This window comes from Colius striatus, chromosome 10 (assembly GCF_028858725.1).
Source record: "Colius striatus isolate bColStr4 chromosome 10, bColStr4.1.hap1, whole genome shotgun sequence".
NCBI classification, from domain to species: domain Eukaryota; kingdom Metazoa; phylum Chordata; class Aves; order Coliiformes; family Coliidae; genus Colius; species Colius striatus.
Window position 1 is genome coordinate 16433032 of NC_084768.1, and position 22472 is coordinate 16455503.

The 22472-nt window shown below is 38.4% G+C and overlaps 1 protein-coding gene across 1 annotated transcript in view; it reads left to right on the plus strand.

Moving 5' to 3' along the window:
• The first annotated feature begins 207 nt into the window (after window positions 1–207).
• The window catches only part of PRKACB (protein kinase cAMP-activated catalytic subunit beta), a 73324-nt gene continuing 51059 nt past the window's right edge, over window positions 208–22472 (plus strand). The window contains exon 1 of the mRNA XM_062003378.1: window positions 208–495. Coding sequence (XP_061859362.1) covers window positions 450–495 — 46 coding nt within the window. The 5' untranslated portion in view covers window positions 208–449. The remainder of the gene's footprint in view (window positions 496–22472) is intronic.

Genomic DNA, 22472 nt, shown 5'->3' on the forward strand with positions numbered 1-22472 from the left:
GCGGGGGCGACCGCGGCCCCGCCACAGCAACAGACGAGGAGACCGAGGACAGCCGCGCGCCCGGGCCTTCTGTCGGGCGCCGCCCTGGGCTCCCGCCGCCCCCTCGCTCGAGCCGTGCGGCCGCGGCGGCGCCCCCCGCCCCAGACGGCAACGGCCGTGGACGGCGGCGTCCCGCGCCCCGCGCGCCCCCGGCGGGCGGCGTAGCAAAGAGGAGGCGCCGCCCCGGCCGTCATTTCCGCCGTGTGTCGGGGTGGGGGAGGGGGGCAGAGCGCTCGCCTCCTCCTCCGCGGCGGCCGGAGACACAGAGACCCAGCGCGGGGCGAGGGGAGCTCAGCCGCCGCCGCGCACGCGGGCCGCGCCGCCCCGCTAGCCGAGCCCTGCCCCCGCCCGCCGCAGCCGCCCGGCATCCTTCCCGCCCCCCCCCGCGCCCGCGCCGCCCCGGCCCGGCCATGGGGAACGCAGCTACCGCCAAGAAGGGCAACGAGATCGAGAGCGGTGAGTGAGGGGAGGGAGTGGGGGGGAGGGGGTTTCGCCGCCTCCGCCCGCCGCCTATCTCCGCTCCCCGAGGGAGGGGCCGGCGGCCCAGGCCCGGCGCGCCCGCCCCGCCGCCGCCGCAGGCCCCGCGGCCTAGTGGCTGAGGCGCCGAGCCCCCCGCCCCGCGCAGGCCCGGCTGGCCGCGGCCGCTGGCCTTCTGCTCGGCGCGGCCTCCTCGGCGCTGCGGGGAGCCCGTCTCAGCCACTGCCCCAGCCCGCCGCTGAGCCGCTCGTCCGCCTCGGGGGTTAGCGTCTCAGGAAATAAGCGGGATGAACCCGCCTGCGGCCGCCGGGCCGAGGCCGCTGCCGGGCCGCGCATCCGGCTGTCCCGCAGCAGGTGTACGTCCCCGGCGAAGGAGGAGCTGCTAGCGGGGCCGGGGTGGCGGGCAGGTGTCAGTGCCTCCGCCAGCCTCCATCCTCACCCCGGCGAGCTCGCTTTCCCCACCCCTGAACACACCCTTGCCGGCAGGGGAGGCCGCCCGCCGCGCTGCGCTCCGTCTGCAGCGGGAGGATTTTTATTCCGTTGCGGGGAATGTAGGTCAGAAACTCCTAAGCCTGCCTGGATCGTGCAGCCCCAGTGACCTCGCTGGTCCTGCCCGCTCCCCGTGGCATAGCCCCAGCCCCGCGGCATGTTTACATCCTTCGCAAGCGCGCCGGGAGAGCACCCGGTACAAATGTTGCTCTCCTGATCCCCGAGTGTAAAATGGAAGACAAAAGCATTGAGCTGAACCTGCCATCGCAAAGGCATATTGCTGTTTGGTTTGGGTTTTTTCCTAAGTATTTCTCCATAATGTTTAAATACTGTGAAGGCGAATGAATTGCTGCCAAAAAAACCCCACAAACTTTATTTTTAGTAAGTTAACTTATTTCTCTTCTAATGGAAAACTTTGTGTATGTTTGTGATGGATAAAAGACAAGATGTAGAGAGCAGCCAGTTGTGCAAGCTCAGTGTTCCAACAACAATGCCTTTTGTTACTGGAAATTCCTTGGGCGTTATTAAAATCGAATTAAGTTTAAACACCGAAGTTACTTTTTGTTTTGTTGTTTTCCTCCCCAGTTTGTTTACTTTTTTGTGTGTTTAGTACTGAGATCGGGGGTGGAACCAGGTGACCCGATCCCGATTTGCATAGATCGGTGCCTGCCCACACAGCATTCCTCTGCCTTCCAAGGGATCTGCAAGGGTGCCTCCAGCTATTGGACACTGGGCTCTGCTTGACCTGCCCAGTTATGATGTGTGGTTTTGTTTTCCGGTTCTTGACTCTTATCTCTTTATTATTATTGTTGTTATTATTTGGATTGTGAAATTATTATTATTAATGTGTTATGAGTGTTTGATCATTATTGTTTGTGGGGGGGTTCTAAATTTATTTAGCTGAGTGCAATAATTTTTGAGAGGAGGTATTTTAGCCTACCTATAAAGACGTGTGAAGAGAGAGAGAGAGGGCAGATTGTTTAAGTACTTCAGATGGCAAAACACTACATTTTGTACTTCATAGTAGTTGTACTGCTATTATTCTGTTCAGATAAATAACACTACACCATACAGTGTTTGCTTCCATTAATTCTTTTCTCATATTACCAAATAACAATTTTTTTGTTGTTGTTTTGGTTTGTTTTTTTTTTAATTTGCAGAAAGAATTTCCTTCAGAACTCCTTTCTCCCCTTGTTAGCATTTAAAAATAAAATGCTGCTGGGGACATCAAGCTTGATGTTCAGTTACTTGGTATATTTAGCAGCAAAGAGCTCTGTAATTACACAACTTCTGTAACTACGAGAAGAAATTGATCTTCACTGACATACTGCTGGGAAAGACCAGGATTCACTTAGTATGGAAGATCAATAATATATGAATACTATACACATAATAAATTATTAGAAGCAATATTTGGTTTGCTGGTAGGACAAGTTAATGTCTAGTCTCCTAATATGATACATGGCAACAGAAAACTTAAGAAACATAAAATGTGATGGAGCTTTAATATTTTTGATAAATATTCACATTGTTGAGCCAGTTTTCCTGTTCTTTGTGTGAGTTGACCTTAGTAGCACATATTCCAAACTTCAGGACACTGAAAATGAAGTTATTTGAAGACGTAACAGAAAAATATCCAGATTTGACTCCTAAAGGTGATGTTATGCCCTTGATCCACACGAAGCACGTATTATTGTGTGGATCAAGGATATGCTAAGGTCCCTCAAAGAACAATGAAGGGTAGCGCAGCTTCCACTGATAACTGTACTTACTAGTTCATGGAGTGTAATTTGAGACCTCACTTGCTATCTGTGGTCAGCACAGTAAATGCTGTTCACCTAACCCTGGCCTTTATATTCGTCTTGTTTATTTTATCTTTCCATGTATATTCAGATATCTGCAGTACTTGTTACTTCACTCAGGCTATGAAAAGATGTAAAACCATTTGTATGTGAACACCAGTAGTAGATCGGAGCAAATGTTTCAGATTGTATCTAGGTAGAAGTTGCAGGTGAATGAAATCTAAATGCTGGCTAACTTTTAAGCTTTGCCACCAAAAAAAGTGATTCAGAATTGCGAAGCAGAGGTGACAAGATAGATGTGTTTAAATACAGAAGGTGGAAAACTTCAGAGTAGTCTTTTAGGACTTTCTTTCTATGCCCTTCTATCCTTCTAGTATGCAGTGGATTTTTCATTTGAAAGACCAAAACTAAAAGCAATCCTTTACTAAAGAGAAGCTTAAAACTTCAGTACTGTTTTAAACTCTGTACCTGTTTTGAATAGGTTCATCATTTGCCACGGGACATAGCAGCCTACAAATTCCAAGGGCCTTTTAGAATATAAATATTTTTCATTTGAAATCTGAAGAGAGAAAATTGTCATTTGTCTTAAAAGCTTCTCACAGTTTGTTCCCTCATCCTATTATTCATTTAATTATTTGCTTTGTTATGTGGCTGAGTTTTTTTAGCTGCTCAATTTACAGTATTTGAGAACTTATTTTGCAACCTCTGGGTTAAAAACATCAATGTGTGGTAAATTACATGTGCGTGTATACATATATATATATATATATATATATATATATATAAAGCCACAGGAAGACAACCTTAATGCAATTAATATAGGAAAATGTTTATTCATGTTCATTATCTTGGAATAATTTGTTAAAGTGACACAATATTAAAAAACTCCATAATTACAACACATCTCTGTAGAAAGGTAAAAGTATTTTTTTCATCGAGTAAGTGGATCTGTTACTTTCAGGATCACTACTGATTTTACATGAAACAGGAATATTAACTTTACTAGAAATAGTTTCTAAACTGGAATGAAGCTTGTAGAAAATTTTGTGGTGTTTTTCAGATAACTCAGTAATACGGATTTTTTTAAGTAATTATGTATGGCTCTGAATTACTTCCCCCTTTAAATCTGCAGGGTAGTCATACATGACAGCAAGAAGTTTGTTTAGAAATTAATAGTAATCTCACGTGGTGCTTGGTTTGGTTTTAGTGGTGGTGGTGGTTGTTTTTTGCCCAACATCAAGGATACTTAACTGTGATCATCTCTGTTTCTTTCTTTTTAATCATTGAACTGGATTAGAGACCAAGTGATTAGGATACAATCTTTGGTGATGGAAAGATTTCTATATCTTCTTCCGGTAGATCTCGAAACCACATGGGCTTGGCTTCTGAGTTGTATTAGCCAAGATTCAAATGGTCCTCGCTGTTTTTTCTGCAAGCAATACCTGGTAGTAAATTGCTCTTAAAAATGTATGTTTAAAATTAAACTGTACATGACTTTCAATACATAATTCTGCACCCATACCTTTTTACTTGGCAGCCAGATCTCCAGCTTCCAGTGCATGAGGAATTTATTAATCTAACATGGCTTTACTAACTTCAACTTATGTGATCTTTAAATAGCCAAGTACAGTGTGTGTGATGCGTATTCTGCATGTGAGTTTTATGTTCATTCACTCCTCCTCCTCCTCAAAGTGTTCCCACTACAGTATCTTCAGTATGACAGGAGTTCCTATTATAGTCAATTCTTCTCTTTTTAACTCTTATAATTATTCTGTAAGTAGAGCTTCTTTGAAATGTGCTTGACAGGAAGATGCAGCCTTCATCATTTTCCTTTGCCAGTAGATTTTAACCTCCTCAGGGGATATTTCCTAGAGCTGAGGGGTTTTTTTAATGATTATTATTTTCATGTGCATTCAGTGCTGGGTCATTCTGCTCTGTTTACCCATTGAGTACCAAAAGAGACCACAAATTTGTTTCTTGTGAAGACTGGATGAAGCAAAGCTCTGTGACTGCTGACCTTGATTATATTAAAATTGTTGAGGTAGAGGTGAAAAGCTCTGTGTCCATTACTATTCTGAGCTTACTGATTTCCTGTCCTTTTTCCAGGGACCCTTGTTGCAGTGGTTTTGATCTGAGTGTTTTTGTTCAGCAGCTGTTGTAATTTATGTTTTTCTTTTGTTCACTGTGTTTATGTTGTCTGATTTTGAAATAGAAAGCTTCTGTGCATCAACTATAGTATGTATTGTATGGAGAGTAATTAACAATATGTAATCCAGTATTGCTGGAATGGACTGTATGGATGGCATCTCTAAACCATGTATTTAAAGCTTCTTTCCTTAAAATTTTGGGCTTGTGTGGTCTCACTATTGATCATTTAAGCTTTAGCAATAAGGAACTCCATCCTCTGAAAATCAGTATTAGTTATAATTACTTGCTGAAGAAATATCTAGAAATTCCCTTGCTGTAATCACCCATGTAAGACTACCAGTATGCACCATCTGAGAAGAGGCACCATCTGAAAATTCTGCTTAATTGGGAACAAAATGCTTATTCACAGCTTCGACTAGCAAAGAGAGAGACTGTCACTCAGTAAATGATAGCCACATGGTAGCTTAACAAGAAGTCATAAGGACCTCCAAGTGATAAATTAGTTTATGTATTTAACTGTTAGGATCTTATTGGCATTCCTTTGTTGCTTGGCTTCTTTAGTGTTTGTTCATTTACCCATATATCCATATATGTTGAAATGACATGGTCAAAATTATTGTCTTGAAAAATACTCAGAATTTTCATGTTTGTCAACAGTCACATTGTTCCTTAGTGTAATTAAAGCTATAATTGCACTGCAGAAATTAACTATCGTTTTGGTAAAGGGGGCAGAATGTGAACAGAGATTAAGTGGAAGAACTGTTAAGGGTGCAGAGCTTTGAGTTGCAGTATTACAGGCTGTCCTGCTCGGGCAGAGGGCTGTGCTTCACGCTGCCTATCAGGCTGAAGAGGAGTCTTCGGTCTTCTATTTTCTTTCCTCTGTGCCCTCAAGTGTGCTGGAGCAACTATTTATGAGACAACAAGGTGAACCGGAGATTGATCTAGGCTAAAAATAACCCTGCAGAAAAGGGAAAGCAGAAGGGACTTCAGTTAACCTGGAGTGGTTTCCTGATCCAGTTTACTGCAGCTGCACTAATGGTTGTACCCGTCCAGGTGGGATATGGCACAGAGGCAATACTGATGTCAGGCACAAAATAGGGGCTCTCTGACTTACTGCTCTTGACAAAAGGTGAGCTGCGGTGCTGTGGTTTGAGGCTATACTGCAAGTCATTTTCTGCCATACACATTTCCCACACTGTGAGGTAGAAGTGCGTCCTGGGGAATGGGAGAGGGGACAAAGTAGTAATGGAGATGAGAGAAGATAAGTGAGAAATGTGTTGTCTTGGGAGTTACAAACCTAAAAATGAAATAACTTTCATTTTGTGCAGTCTTTTTGTGTGGGTTTTGTTTTGTTTTTTCATGGTATGGCTTTGGTACGGAAAGGATTACACACATTCTGCAATGTGATTTTATTTATTTGTGTTATCCTGGTGTTCAGGAGGGCTAGTCATGAATCAGGACCCCATTTTATTTGTACAAACAGAAACCAAACAATCTATTCTCCAAAACTCACATATTCTGTTTTGGATAATAAGGTCAATACAGACAGATGGTAAATACAAGGTGAGAGAGTTAATTATGTTAGTCTATGTAGCAGGAGAAGTAGGATAAAGCAATTTGAAGGTATGCTTGTAAGCATCTTGCTATGGAGTGAGCTAAAAGGAAGATACTGCGCTATCTGCCCTGCCTGTGTTGTTTGGCATCAGCACCAGTAAATGACCATCTCAGTGGTGCTCAGTTGAGCTTGTCTCTTTGGCATCCTACTTGCTGTTTCTCCAGCGTCACAGCAGAATAATGTCCGCAAGGGTTAAGGTTTCACAAAACAGCTGAGCCCATCTGGTGGCTTGTACTATTGAAAAATCTGGTTTTATTCCTTGACCCTTCACAGGTCACAACTCTAGCATTCTTCTGATCCATTGATAAGGTGTTTTACAGAGGCATAAAGCTATGTGGATTTTGTCTCTTTGGGTTATGCCAGATACTTTCACTGAGGTGTCAGATGGCAAGAGACAGATTCAGAGGAAGCACTGAAAGCACTGTTGGCAGTGAAATGGTGAGGTGGCAGAAAAAAGTCTCATTTAGCTCTTACATTAACTCAACAGTTTCCTAAGACATCACTCTGCTACTTTTTTTTTTTTTTTAAAAAAAATGGGGACTCCAGACTATCCCTTTCTGGTCTACCATTGTTCATATAACGCATCACTTTAAGGCTTGAAGTTTTTATTAAGTACCTGGCAGTTGGACTTCACTTTTTTCAAGCTTTCAGAGTTACATGAAGATGGAGAAAAATACAGCAAAACATTGCTTCTTTCCATCTCCACACACCATGTGGGTCTTTATGACAATATTTTAGAAGTGTTTCTTTGTTTATATTTTTCATTTTTTTAAATTTAGTTTCAGTTCTCTCTTTGCCAATTTGACATTCAAACTAAGAAATGTACCAAAGTTTATATTTAACTCATTAAGTTATTTTCTGCTTTTACCTGTGCAAGGGGCTTAATCTCTAATCAGAGAGGGCTTGCTAGCTTGTAGTATGAGCCCTACATATTCATAGATACATATGTATTAAGGGTTAGGCTAACTGTATGGGTTGCTTAACATTTTGCCATGTAGTAGAGGTGTGGAAACACGTTGTTGCTTAGGGTTTTGGTGGTGGGGGGTATTTTTTTATTGTTATTTGGTTAGTTTTTAAAAAGCCACTCTTATTTTTGTGACTTCAGACTAAATCCATTTGCTTTTAGTTCATTTTTACATTGAGGTATCATCTATTTGTAGTTTTAAGAGGTTTAGAAAATCTTTCAGAAAATCATATAGGTATATAAATATAGTGTATGTTAGAGGTAAGTGGCCCCTCAGACTCTGAGAATACAAAATCTTTTCTGACATAGCTGTTCTCTACCAGAGAAAGCCTGATGAGCATTTTGAGCCAAGTTCTCCCCTTAGGAAGGGCACAGTTACTGTTCTACTGCGCAGTGACTGTTTCTTCTGAGAGATAGGATATCTGTGTGGTCAACTAACACTGCAATAGCATGATATTGTACCTGTGATGTTAAAGCATAGTAAATCCTCCTATACATTGTTAGATGAGTGAATATCTAATCTACTGGGTGATATGTAAAGGAAAGTGTTGGTTTTGTTATCTCTCTGCTTCTCGTTAACTTCTATCCTTTTGTTAAAATATTGTGATGTTTAAACAGAGGATGCTGAGAACTTTTAATTTATTTTATTTCATACAAGTTAAGTTGCTTCCAGCAAGCATGCACTTGTTAGCCTACTGCAGTTACTGCTAGCACTTGTCTGTAAACCGCAGGCTTTCACAGCTGCAGTGCTGTTTAAGAAATTAAAACAAAGGAAACTGCATTTCTGGCATGAAGATAGAAACTTTAAAGATAGAAGAGATTGTTGTTTTGCCTGTGCCCAGAATGTGTTTGCTCTTTCCTCTCAAAATGACATAATTAAGGGTGTACATACTCAGATACATCAGCAGCATTGTAATAGTAATTAAGGTTAGTTTTGATTACTGTGATATTAGTCAGTTTGAAATTCTTTGTGTCTTGTAGCAGGTAACAGTAATAGGGTTATTGTATATTTAAACTCTTAATTGTAAAGCATATGATAATCTAGTCTTACGTTGCACAGGGGGAAAATGTGATTTCATTGCACCAAAGTCTTATCGTTATGGTGAAATTTTTAATTCAAATTACCTGTATTCAAGAATTTTATTAACCAATCTATAGATTAATGTGGAGCCTGGAGGTTTTAGTCAGGGTTTCTCTTTGAAAAAGAAGATAAGTGATACGAGAGACAGAGCAGAAGAAGCATTACATGCTTGAAGCATTACAACTTGAGATCTAGACAGAGAGGAACCTCATGAGATTCAATAAGAACAAATGTGGAGTCCTGTATCTGGGGAGGAACAACCCCATGCATCAGTATAGGCTGGGGATTGACCTGCTGGAGAGCAGCTCTGCAGAGACAAATATAGGAGTCCTGATTGACAAACTAAACATGAGCCAGCAATGTGCCCTTGTGGCCAAAGAAGGCCAGTGCCATTCTGGGATGCATCAAGAAGAGTGCAGCCAGCAGTTCGAGAGAGGTTCTTCTCCCCCTCTACTCTGCTCTGGTGAGGCCTCATCTGGAGTCCTGTGTCCAGTTCTGGGCTTCTCAGCTCAAGAGGAACAAAGAACTTCTGGAGAGAGTCCAGCACAGGGCCACCAAGATGATCAGGAGACTGGAACATCGTCCTTATAAGGAAAGACTGCGGGAACTGGGGCTGTTTAGTCTGGAGAAGACTGAGGAAGAACTTCATTAATATTTACAAATATCTAAATGGTGGGTGTTAGGAGGTTGGGGCATCACTTTTTTCTGTTGTGTATCTAGCAACAGGACAAGGGGTAATGGGATGAAGCTGGAACACAAAAGGTTCCATTTAAATGTAATCTATTTTACTGTTCAGGTGAGGGAGCCCTGGCACAGGCTGCCCAGGGAGGGTGTGGAGTCTCCTTACTTGGAGGTTTTCAAGATCCACCTGGATGCATTCCCGTGAGACCTGATCTAGGTGGACCTGCTTCTGCAGGGGGGTTGGACTAAATAGATGATCTCTAAAGGGCCCTTCCAACCCCTACCATTCTGTGATTCTATGATACATAAAAATCATACCAAACCGATTAGAAATATCATGGAATTTACTTCTAATGGGTTGAACAGGGATATGTTTTCATTGACATATTAAAGACTCTTTTATATCAGGCAGTTCTTTAAAAATTCAGTGCTTCAGTCGTACATTTGGTCCTTGTGAAAACTTGTGAAATGAAAAGGGCAGGTCTTATTGAAATCCAGGACTATGCACGCACTGCAGATCCCACTGCTACTCTGCTTTGGAATTATGGATTAAACATCCTAAAGGAATTGACTGCAGCAGTGTATCCTGTGGTTAAGGAAGTTTCTCTCTGTTGGTTTAAAAATGGACTTACTTTTTAGTGATACTTGTTTATGTGAACTCAGCTTCAGAGTTCAATTAGGTCCTAGATCATTTAGCTTAATTTAATGGCCTATATGACTATCAAATTGCAAAGCAAGTAAGTTTTGCAATTAGTTTAAGTCTACAGCAGCTTCATTGGATATGGAATCATCTGGGAGAGTGTAGTGCTTTGTAATGGTTCTTCTGGTGTCCGATGGCTCTTTGCAAATTAGCAGATTTTTTAATTTTATTCCCCCCTGAATTTCTGGAGAAATAACAATCAGATGCAAAACTGATAGGAAGACAAAATTAGCTTCCGATTTTCACACAGATTGCTCTAATACTTAGAAATGAAACTATTCTTATCTAAATTTTATCTGTTGTTATGACACACTTTGCCAAAAGATTGCTCTTTTGATTTTACCTACATTATCTAACTGCTCATTCAGTATTCAAATGCAGAATGTATTTAATTTGCATAGAAACCTATTTTTTTTATGTTGAAGTCCAAGGTAAAATATTTTTTAACTTTAAATTTATGTGTCCACGTTTTTGTTTTTTTTTTTCCCCCTCGTGTTGTCCTTGCTGCGCAATGTTTGTTACCATTTGCAGGTAACAAACAGCAAATGTGTTGCGTCTAGGGTGAGCACTTATGAAAAGGTTGTTGAGGATGGCAAAAATTTATTCCTAGTAAGTCTCTTTCCATCTGAATGGAGAGAAACCAGACATCAGCTGGTAAAAGAAGGAAGTGTATGGCTTATGAAATGTAAAAGTAGGGAGGCAAAAGGAGTACTAAGCAAAGTGTGGGCTGAGTCTTGTCCATGTTCTCCAGTCAAAGAAGAGAGGAGCTGATGAATGCTGGCCAGAGATGCTCTGTCTGAGAAGGTAGAAGCAAATGCCATGGTTCAGGGTCATTCCGTGAAGCTTCCTCCTAGTTACAGCTTGGTTAGAGCCAGTGGAGTTGAAGAGATCCAGCATCGCATAGAGCCTTGAAGGGGAACTGTATAAATATGACAGTTAGCAAAAAGCATCTTAAGAGGTTTTAGAGAAGCTGGAGGAGGGGGTTGCTATCTGTCTCACTCTGGCTGTAGCACACGTGTTATACCGTATCTATAGGTAGCTAAACTCTCTGGACCCTATGAACAACGTTACAAGTTTTTTTCCTTGCTGGGTGCTGGATTTAGCCCAGAGTCCACCTGGCATCTTGCCTCTTCTGATGGTAGGAGATCTTCTCTCTTGCGGTCTGGTCAGGGCAAAAGGCGAGAAGGTGAAGTATGAGTGCATAGTGGAATTTTCCAAGAGGAGGTGTGAAGATGAACTGGATGTCATGAAGCCTACTGAAATACTGTGTGGGGAAGCATGTGTTTGTCACGTGGACAGCAACCTTCTGCTGGTGTTGCACAGTTCCCTCAGTCTTGCAACCAGGAGTTATACTGTGGCATTGCAGGTTGTAGTGCTGGTGACTAGCTTAATGCCAGGTAACTAAAGCCACATTCTGTATTTTAGTTCTGCCATGGATGCTGTGTATATTTGGTGTGTTTTATAGTTGGTCATCTTTAGCATTGTCTCTTGGTACCTATTATGGTGAGTCCCTTATTTACCTAAAATCGTAATCTTCTTTGTACACTTTACTGTATTCCTATCTGTCCTCACCTATGTTTTCCTGCTGTCTGAAACAGGACAGTTACAGTGCACTGAAGTCCATTGTTTTCTGTACCAAAGTGGTACTTCTTGTCTGATCTTGTTGTCATAATCAGAGGTGCTACTTTTGTACTTTGAGATAGAGTTTTATTTTTTAATATATGATGTCTTTAGAAGCTTGCTGTTTTCAGGAACTGAACTGATATTATGAAATTGTTCCCTCCAGAACAGTTGGGTTTTTTTGATGGTGGTTTTTTGGGGTTTTGCTTTTTGTTCTTTTTTTTAAGTGGATGCTTGATACTACACCATTTATTAAAGGAAAATGTTTGCTAAGTAATCAACAGCAGGAGTATAGAACATAATTTGGTCCAGTAACTATTGTGCATTTGAACAGTAGGACAGTGTTGTATGATGATTTTATTGACTTTCTAAATCAATTATAGCCACAATTACTTGTCAGTATTACTTAGAATGGTTCTTCGGGACCTCTTTTAGAAACAATTTTATAATTTCTACTGGGCAAGAGCTGTGTTGTGGGATTAGAATCTGATTTTTTCCTGCTATGATTTTTTTGGAAAAAAGATCAAACAAAGCATGTTTGTATTGTCTTCAACTTGAGGTTTGAGGCTATAATTACGAAACTTCCTTCGTCTTGCTGCATACGGAGTAGTTACATGACCAATTTTCTTTGGCAGTAAAGCTGACTTGAAATTCAATTCCTGCCCTAATCACCCCTGCTACTCTGTCACTACAATTTGTTGCTCCTCCTGTGCTGATTCAGCTGTTTCAGGACTATGAAGTGTCACTGAAATGGTTAAAACCCTTTCTTCTGCCCAGTTGTGCTGTTTTAACTCATTAATTTCATGGACTTTCTTTAAAACAAGGCCTCACCTTGTATTGGACTGATAGAAAAGAAAGAATGGATGCAACATTGTAATTGGATTTTTGCCACTGAATAAATTGTGCTAGAGCATTTCACTGAAGCGATGGAGAAAATGCTAGCATCACACAGTATTGATCTCAGCATTTAGATATGTAGACATTTTAACCTGAGATGGTTCGTTATTTAAGAGACTTGGAGCCTTCCCTTCAACCAGAAATGCTGTTGACTGACTTTTGTAGTGCAGTGCATCACCATGCTGTTCACAAATACTGTTGGCAAAAGTTATCTCATTTTTACATACTGCTGAGACTAAGATAGTATTTGTAACATTTTAGTTCTGTTAAATGTGATTGCACTCATGGCCATCAGGGTAGAATTTATTTTCACAAAGTTACTGAATGGATCACCATCCTTCCTCTTCATATTTTTATTTACTCTGGAATGTACTCAAGTATGTTTGGACAAGTAAAACTGGAAGATGACTAATACATACATACTCATTTTAGATACAGCATGTGAATAGGGAGTAACAGGAGGAAGAAGAGACATGCAGAACTGTGCAGTGACACAATGAGATGTGAAAGAACCAGATATCAATGTTAGCTTAAATGATACAGTAAAGCTAGAGGTAGAAGCACTGCAAATGTGTAGTCTTCGACAAGAAAAAATTTCCTTTTCTGCTGTTGGACTGAATTTTCCACTTAATGTGAAGACAACAATTTTCAGCAGGATGTATTTTTAATTTAAAGTGAAAATAACTGCCTTTTGTTTCACATGATAACTTGTGGTATTTCACAGAATCATAGAATCGTTTGAGTTGAAAACGACCTCGAAGGTCATCTCGTTTCAACCTCCCTGCATGGACAGGAATACCTTTCACTAGACCAAAGCCCAGCTGATCTGGCGTTGAACACTTCCAGGGATGTGGCAGCCACAACCTCTCTGGGAAACCTGTTCCACTCCCTCACCATCCTCACAGTGAAGAACGTCTTCCTAAAACCTAATCTAAATCTATTCTCTTCCAGTTCTACCTTTTTATATGTGAAAATAATCCAGAACAGAAGATAGCAGTTGGCTGGTTTTCCACAGTTGTGTTTCTCCACTAACTAAATTGACTTACCTGTTTCCCCTAACACATGCAAACTTACTTGTTCCACTACCAGTCTTGTTAAGAGGACTAGCTCAAAATGCAGTAGCTGGAAAAGTGGAGTAGTAGATGTTCAGTGTGGAAAGCATAATGCCAACGCTTCACATGCAGTCCCTTCGAACTTGGACAATCGAGAATTTTTCACAATGAGAAGAATCTGCCTTTGGAATAATCTCCCCAGGGAAGTAGTGGATTTTCCAACATTGGACACTTAAGATTCATCTGGGCAGAATGCTAGGCCATCTTGTGTAGACCATGCTTTTGTCAAGCAAAGGTTGGTCCAGGTCATCCTTAAGGTCCCTTCAACCCTGGATTCTGTGATATGTTATAGAGAAGGTGGGTAGCAAAGTAAGTCTGTTGCACTTGAGATTTGTGTAGCACTTAGAGGGATTTGTAGAAAGTGATGACAAGTTAGGGAGAAGAGAGTAGAAATCAGATGAATTTAAGAGAAATAGAGCAATAATGAGAATTTGGATTTTTTCAAAATGTGTGATAGTGGCTGGATATGCTGGGGAGGGTGAGAGTTACACAAAAGGCACTTTTGATTGCTTGTTGAATGTAAAAAAACGGAAGAATTGAACAAAATTTAAAAGAACCGTTTAATGAGTTTAGGGCAAATGTGTGCTGCAGTTGCAAAGACAGAATATATTCCATGTTATGGACCTAAGACAGAATGTTGGCAGTTTTGTGAGAGTCAAAGCAGTAGTAAGTACAGAAAAACGATATAGAAGAATAAAGAAATAATATTGATTAGTATTAAGTATTTATGAATGATATAGTTAGCAGAAATAGCATTAAAACATAAGGAATATTTTTCTCTTCCAAAATACAGAACTACACAAAGTTATATGTAAATAAAAAAAGCACAAAAAAACCCCAAGTAAAAAACTCCAAAAAAGTAAAACAACTGCAAAACAAACAAAAAAACCCCCAACCAAATGAAAAACCAAATAAACTTGACAGAAGTAAAAGCCCATTTTTTTCTCTGTTGGGAAGAAGGAGTATTGACTTCTTGATGTTGTAGAGAAAAGGTCTGATCATCCTCTGCTACACAAATCTTAATGTTACTCTTCTTTGCGACCCTCATGTCCTCACTGGTAGGAGACCATTGCACCTCTGTATCTGCTTCAGGAATGTAACAAAACAGTAACTCTCCCCATTTGTGGTTACAAGAACTATTGAATAAAAGGTAGCTTTATTTTTTTTATGGTTTTTCAACATGTAGCAGAACATATTCTCCCGTGAAAGACTAAATTGTAGATGCTGTAGATGTGTTACTGTTAAGGGGGTTCTTGTTTCTTTGTGTATTTGGAGGAGGGTTGTCAGTCACAATTACTTGTCTGCTGCAGCAGCAACAGCTTTGCAATATCCTTTGATAGGAGACAATCTGGAACCACAAATGAAAACAATTTTTCATTTTTAGAGATGTCTGTTCTTAGTGGTGTGGTTTTGTGGTCTAAACACAGCTCAATTGTCACAGCATTAGATAATTTAGAACTGAACTTAGAGGACTGCTATGTGAAGTTCTAAAATACTGTGCTTAGAATTAGACATTGATGCTGTTTAAAAAGTACTTCCAGCTAATCGTTCTTCTTGAGTACTTCTTCAGTGGTGATAGTATTTAAGAAGGGACAGCAAAATTAGAACAGTATAAAAAGATGACCTGTGATATAGTCATAACAGTGACTTAAATTACTTTTTACTGAACTGTGCATATACCATACCTACAGATGGAATTCATGTAACTGAAGGAAAACATCTCTGTACAAGGGGAAGAGGAAATTCCCCGCCTTCCCCAGTGATTTTTTTTTTAAGATTAGTGAAAGCAAGGGGAAGCATAACAGTTTTATTACAACAAATATTATTATATTCTAGATAAGAGCATTGTTTGTAAACATTTTGTTGTTGTTTGACAAAAGTTACATTGGTGATTCATTTGAGCTGAAGTTACAAAAATGGGAAGAAATAATAGTTAATATTTCAACAGTTAATAGCTTGAAGCATTAATTAAAAATTAATATTCTGTAGTATCTCACAATTCTATAGAAACTATGAAATCACTTTACCTTGTTCTGAGCAAATACACAAAAGAGTGGAGGTGATGGCCAGTTATTGTTCTGTTGACATCTTGGTCATAATTTTTGCCAAAGTGACCAAAATAACAAGCCTGTTCAAATGGACGTCTTTTAATATGTTGGGCGGAGTATGTTAATCAGTTATATTTGGCTTATTCATTTATGTAAAAGGAAATAAAGTTTATTGTAAATATTTATATTCTCTTTTTTTTTTTTTCTCTCTTTTGTTTGAGTCTCAGTGTATGGATGATAGTACTATTACAAGCAGCGGGAACTTAAAGATAATGATATGCATGTAACCTCTCTGTAAATAGGCTGTAAATCATTGTCAGTCTTGGTGAGGCAGTTTTATTTTGTAATTCAGATGTCTGGTTAAGGGTAGGAAAAAAATAAATGTTTATGTTCAAAGTTGCATTTTTAAAACTATTTTATTAATGGGTGAGGGTTCTATTTATCTTCTGTTAGCATTTATACTAGCATTATACAGGGTTTAAAGAAAATATTTTAGCCTCTTAAAGCATTTTTAAGAAGTAATTTTCACTTTAAGAAACTGAAAATCTTTTCACAATGAAATTAGATGTTCTAGTGTACTGTTAGACCATGGAAGCACATTTTCATTAATTCAAGTTGCATCATGCAGTATTACGTGGCGATTTATTAACAGAGAGTCTAGCTTAGGAACAAATTATTTTGAGTGCTAAGACAGTTTGTCTTAATTCAGTGTTTCTATTTTGGTATGTGTAAAACCATCAAAAATGTGAACATTTTTAGTCAAGAGTATATTCTGTTAAGTTCTTTCCATTAAGTGATTTTAATCACAATCAGTATTAATATTCTCACTGAAAGAAAACATTTTTAATTTGGGATGTATTGCTCCTGCCCACAGGTGTTTATACATCATGCATCTGTCTTTATCAGTTTTGTGTTCTAAAATCTAGTATAGATTGCCACAGGCTGCCAAGATACTCATTCTTACTGAACTTTGTCCCTCAAATCCTGTACTTCTTCAGGTAAAGTGGAAGATATTTCCACTTTTAAAAAGAGAAGACATGTACGTCCTGTTGAAATACGGTGTCATGAGTCTTTGTATGTTGAGAAGATATTTTTGTCTTATATTTCAGGGTAGAAGGAATGTTTTACATAGCAAACACTGGTGTCCATTTGGGATTAAAAACTTTACATGTTCATGTTTTTGAGTACCAAATATTGGTTAAAATTTTCTTTACTTGAAGAACATATTATTCCATTGTGGGTTTTGGTATCCTTTCCTGATAGAAATGGGAGTATTTAAACCCTTTGGAGATATGTTTCTTTTGCTGCCCTTTCTTATAATGGCATTTTTTGTATTATGGTTTGGATAAACTTTTAATGAGAGTGAAGGATGGAAAGGCAGTTCTTCCTGTTCTCAGTAAATAAAAAAAAACCAAAAACCAACTACCAAAAGTCAAAACCAATCAAAGTAGTATTTTCAAATTGAAATAAAAAAACAAAAACAACCCCCAGAACCACCAAAAAGTGGGCAGCACACTGCTGAAGAGTTTCAGGAAGGAGAACAATAGCACTTGAGGAGTGTACCTCGATATCATGTGGTAACAATGTGTGTCTCTGTTTCTGAGGGGAATCAAAGACATAGCAAGAAAGCCCCAGATACAGTTTGATCAAGCAGTGGAACGTGGCCTGTGAAAAACATGTCAAGGTATCTTTTTGACTGAGCATGACTAAAACCTTTGTGGAGGCAGGCTTTTATACGTTATTTGTAAATACCCAAGACTGATTCAAGAAAATCTGCAGAGAGCAGCATCTTGCCTATTTCCACTCAAGTGGTGATTGCTTGACAGAAGCAGGTAATCAGCTTAGGTGGGCAGCAATGTGCATTTGTTTAAGCAGCACGTTAGTTTTTTTTCTTGATGGACTTTCAGCTGTGATGATGTATATTGACCTGAAGATTATTTTGCTATGCTACATAGTCATAATTCTTTTCTTTTGATTTACAGTTTATTTCTATCAACAAGCTAAAATATGAATTCTCAACTGATATATAATTTTTTTCTCTTGTGCAGTTAAATACAAATATGTGCTTTTTCTATCAAGACTGCTTCTCGGAGTTGTGATCAAGTGCTACATAGAGTGCATCAGTTTGTTTTGCAAAACTGATATTTTCTTGCTGCTAATAACCTTTGCAATTCTTAATAGAAATTCATAAACTTTTAAAAAATTCTGATGCATCTCTTCCAGTTCTGTCAAACCTTTATTGCCCATGAGTAAAGAGTCTGTTTAAAAATTAACTTTTATGGTCATAGAGCTCTGATAACAGTTGAAGGTTTCCTTGCTTGCACAAATTAATTTGAGTATCATGAGGAGGGAACAAGTTTTTATTATGGAATTGAACTTGTTTCTCATAGATTTTTCTTACAGTTCTTCTTGAACTTCTTTCAGATGTAATTGGGATACACTTTTTTTTGTTGCACCTTTTTTTCACGCTGTTTTTCTAGGTATTTTTTGTCCATATTAATCTCCTTGATGTTTATTTTCAGCTTGGAATTTATACAATAGCAGACACACATATATCACTTTAAACTATTTTTAATTTAAGTTCTTTGTGAAAGTTGTTTGATATGTTAGCAAAACTTTGGTAATACAATGTGTAGAGAATTAAACAAAAATATAATTTCCTCCCCACTAAAGTTCTTACCATTCTCATCACTTCATGGAACAAAAAATAATTCTTCAGTGTAGTATAGGACTTTCTCCATTTTGTTACAAAGTGATGTGTTCAAGTAGCCTTGAAATCTTAGCATTTTTGACTCCATAGAGTTCTTAAGCTGGTATACTACAGCTTCCTTTTATTCCTGTGTTTGTTATGAGTTACGGAATCATGAGATGACTTACCTGTGACTGTAGATGCACTGAGTACCTACCATTCAGAACCATAGTACAGCTAAATTAAATGTAAGAATTAGGAAGAAATATGAAAAGAAGTTAAACAGATTAATAGAACTTTGTCACAAGAAATATTAAAGGAACCCACTATATTAAAAATTTGTCATTCTTTTTTCAGAGACTTTTATAGCTGATGTGTCAGAGATTTATGGGTGATCTGCTAGTGAACCACCTCTTAATCTAGACGATGTCATGAGGTGATACTTGGGTTTTACATAGCTTTTTTAGAAAAACCTAAGTTTCTGTAATCAACATAAGAAAGAAAGAAACAACAGAAATGTTGCAAAATCAAATTTTAAAAGGTAGAAAATGCCTCAGTGACTGCATTTCAGCTCCCTTGCAACTAATGCTTTAACAGAAAATTGCATAATATACTCCTTTTTCCCCCACCTCCAAAGGATCTTGCTAACTTTCAGCACACAGAACATTGAACAGTACTTGAGCAAGTTTTATTTATATTTTCGTTAATATTTGTAGTGCATTTCTGTCTGCCTTATTTACTGAACATTTTTCTTGTGAGCTTTTTACAGAAATCATTATCTTAGTGTATGACTGTGTTGCAAACATTGAATTTACCTTTACAACATCATGCAAAATTAGGAGGTTTTATTCCCATCTTGGGAACTAAAGCACAGAGAGATGAAAGTAAAATTTTTCCTTTTATTTAGGGAGCCCTGTTTGATGTGACAAAGGTTTTATTTATTGAGGCACACAAGACATTAAATTCTCAGATACTGTTTATTTATATTTCTGTGCCGGTTACAATTGTTTCTTCTTTGTGAAACAGGTACTCAAATACTACTTGGTCTTTGGGAATAGAGAAGCAGCAGTACATGCAGCTGAAAACAGCATGGTTTAAGGAGCAGGGATAGTGTCTGCTCCTCAAGGATGGCATTCTGTAGCCATAATCAGTGTGTACTGCTGCTTCCCAGAGTTGTGTAAGTCTTTCTACCCTACACAAAGGAGTCCTACAGATATATTTCCTTCATCTAATCCTGAATGACTGCCAGGGCAGTTCAGTACACTCTGTTGCAGAAAAATGAATACCTAACTTCATCTGTTTCTACAAAGCATGTATCAATGACAGCCATGCTGAGGTTACTAAAGTGATGCTAATTATGACCTTTTAAAAAATGCTTTTGAATATCAAAATATGAAATGTAAATAATGTTTTTAAAACATAATTTTCTATTTTAAATATGTTACATAGGCACTTTGTTATACAGTTTGATTTGCAAATGTCTTCCTGTAAAAAGACAGTAACTTTTAACTAGTCAGTTATTGTTTTATTTATCGTCATAATTAGTATGATGAGTGGTTGATGGTGGATTAATTAACTTTATCCAATGTCAGTTGAGTTTTTGCTTATTTATCAAATGTGTAATGAAGCTGAGGGGTAATACACTAGTTTTTTCACTGGTAAAGTTTGTAGCTTATATGTATTTCTGCTGAAGTTGGAAGAATTTATTTAAAATGTTGGGAAAACATTGATAGGTGTTGCCTCCAGCTTAGGAAAAAAACCTCAGGATCATAAGAAGGGAATATGTACTGGTGATAATCCTTTGCATTTCAGAACTGTTGGAAAGTTCTTTAGCTGAACTCAGGAGTATTCTTAAACCCATTAAAAGCCCATGTAGTTCCAGGAACGTGTCAGGCTATAGTATCACAGTATGAAAATTGTGTGTAGATATTATATAGTTCTTATCTGAGGTCAAACCACAGTATTTGTTGACCTTCCTACTTAGGCTTGATGTACTGAAAATCTGGGCTGTTAAACTTGAGAGTCATATGATTGTTTAAATCCTTATTTCTCAGTCACAGTGTTCCAGAAAAACAAGGCAGAGGCAATGCAATCAGGCTTAACAGTCTTACTGCTTTTAACCATTTCTGAACTTCTGTTAGGGAAAGTATAGCTTTTAGGAAATTAATTAGTTTCTTAAAAATTATTTGGCACTCTTAAGAACCTTTCAGCAGAAAACTGGCAACTAACTGCAAGTATTAATTAAGCAATTAATTTTTAGAAGATTTAGGCATACAGCAATACAGTGAAGTGACTTACAATTACCTCAGGCTTATAGTAAGACTTCTAGTAACTTAAAATAATATGTATCTTTATTTTTCATGTCATGCATTGAAATTGACAAGTCTGTTGCAGAGAGAAAACTATACCTTATTTTATGGCAATTAGTGTATCAATTTACTTCACATTCTCAAAGTGCTTATTAATTTTAGCTCAAAATAGATCGAATGTACCACATGTGACTGCTGTATCATAGTACTACGTATCTATTTTTAAATCTAAATGGACGCTGGGAAAGTACTTTGCAAACTCTTGGCTTCTATCACGGAGCAGGTTTTCTATATACTTCTGGGTGAAGTGCCTCCTAATGGAGTCTTGTGTTACCCATTGGTCTTTCTGGCCATGCTTCAAGGCTTTTATGTTTATTAAAAAACCCTGAAATAAAACTTAGGTGAGTTGTGTAAATCATTTTTTCAAAATGAACAAACTGGAGAGACTTCATCTTCTTCTTTTCAGTCCTGAAAATGTTCTGATATTGCATAGGAAAATGAGATGTATGCTGTAAGTTGTGAGCATTCAGCACCAAAGCAGTAATTATTGTTTCCCTGTGTGTATTAAGAGCATCTCAAAATGTATTAAATACATTCCATTAAAAATATATTGACTAGTGGAAAGCACCTTTCTTCACTTCTGTAGTTTGTAATTGTGAGTCTTCACTTGAATCATTGAGTCATGGCTCAGAAGTCACATATAAGTTAATATTTCTTTTTTAATGGTCAATTAGGATATTTATCTCCACTGCATGTGGTCCAAGTTAAGGGCTAGAGTTTTTTTTATTAGAGTCTCACCTCACTAAATTAATGTAGTCATGAAAATGAGTGAAGAGAGAACCTCCAAGGCAGTGAAGAATTTGAGTATTTTCTAGAGTGAAATCAGTTGTAAAATAAGACAGATAAATCTAAGCAGAGCAGATGAAATATTACTGAACTGGTTGGTTCCATGGTTGCATCTGAGTCTGCAGTTGTGATTTATGCTAATTGTAGTTTGACTTTTCAGTGTAAATATATGTGATTGTCATTTGTAGTAATTCAGTCTGAGAGTTGCAAAGGCAGAAATACCAACAAGAGGCAGCACCACAGGGATGATATCAGTATTTTAGAAAATATGATAAAGGAACATTAATTATCATTGCTATCTGAACTGCATCATAATTTGGAATCTAAGGGAGTACCTTTGGTGACAAACATTGACAAATATAATCCGCATAGGCTGTGAAAGTTATAGTTGCTTAACTTGTTAGCCAAATGACAGTAGTGGTATGTGAGTTTCCTTGCTGCAGTCTTGTCTCTGGCTGAAGAGATAGCACCCGAAGGTCAGATTTTACTCTTTTTTTTTTTTTTTTTTTTTTGTATTTCATGTAAAGACAGCACCATGTTAGTGGTGCTACAGCCACTACGTTTTACAACTTAAACATCTCAATCAGTATCTGTAACAAGATCAGATACAAATTAAGGAGGATAATTAAACAAATTTAACAAACACTAGTGGTGGGGTATTCTTTCTCTCTCAGCATGCCCAAAGTATCTGTAGTTCTGTATTCATATCCTGAGTCAGTTATTGCCAAGTCAGAAATTGCTAAAATATTGAAGAATATTAAAGAAGAGGATGTTTCATTTTTCATTTATGCACAGTTGGCAGTCAGTAACTAAATTCAGTTTTCATTTCAATTTGAGAAATGATAGGAGTTGAGATGAGACTGTATTGAATCAGTTTTTGGCCTTTGTCTAAAATTAATGTCTAAAACAAAATTAAGATTGGCATTGAATATAGACATGGAGTGTTGCCCATTAC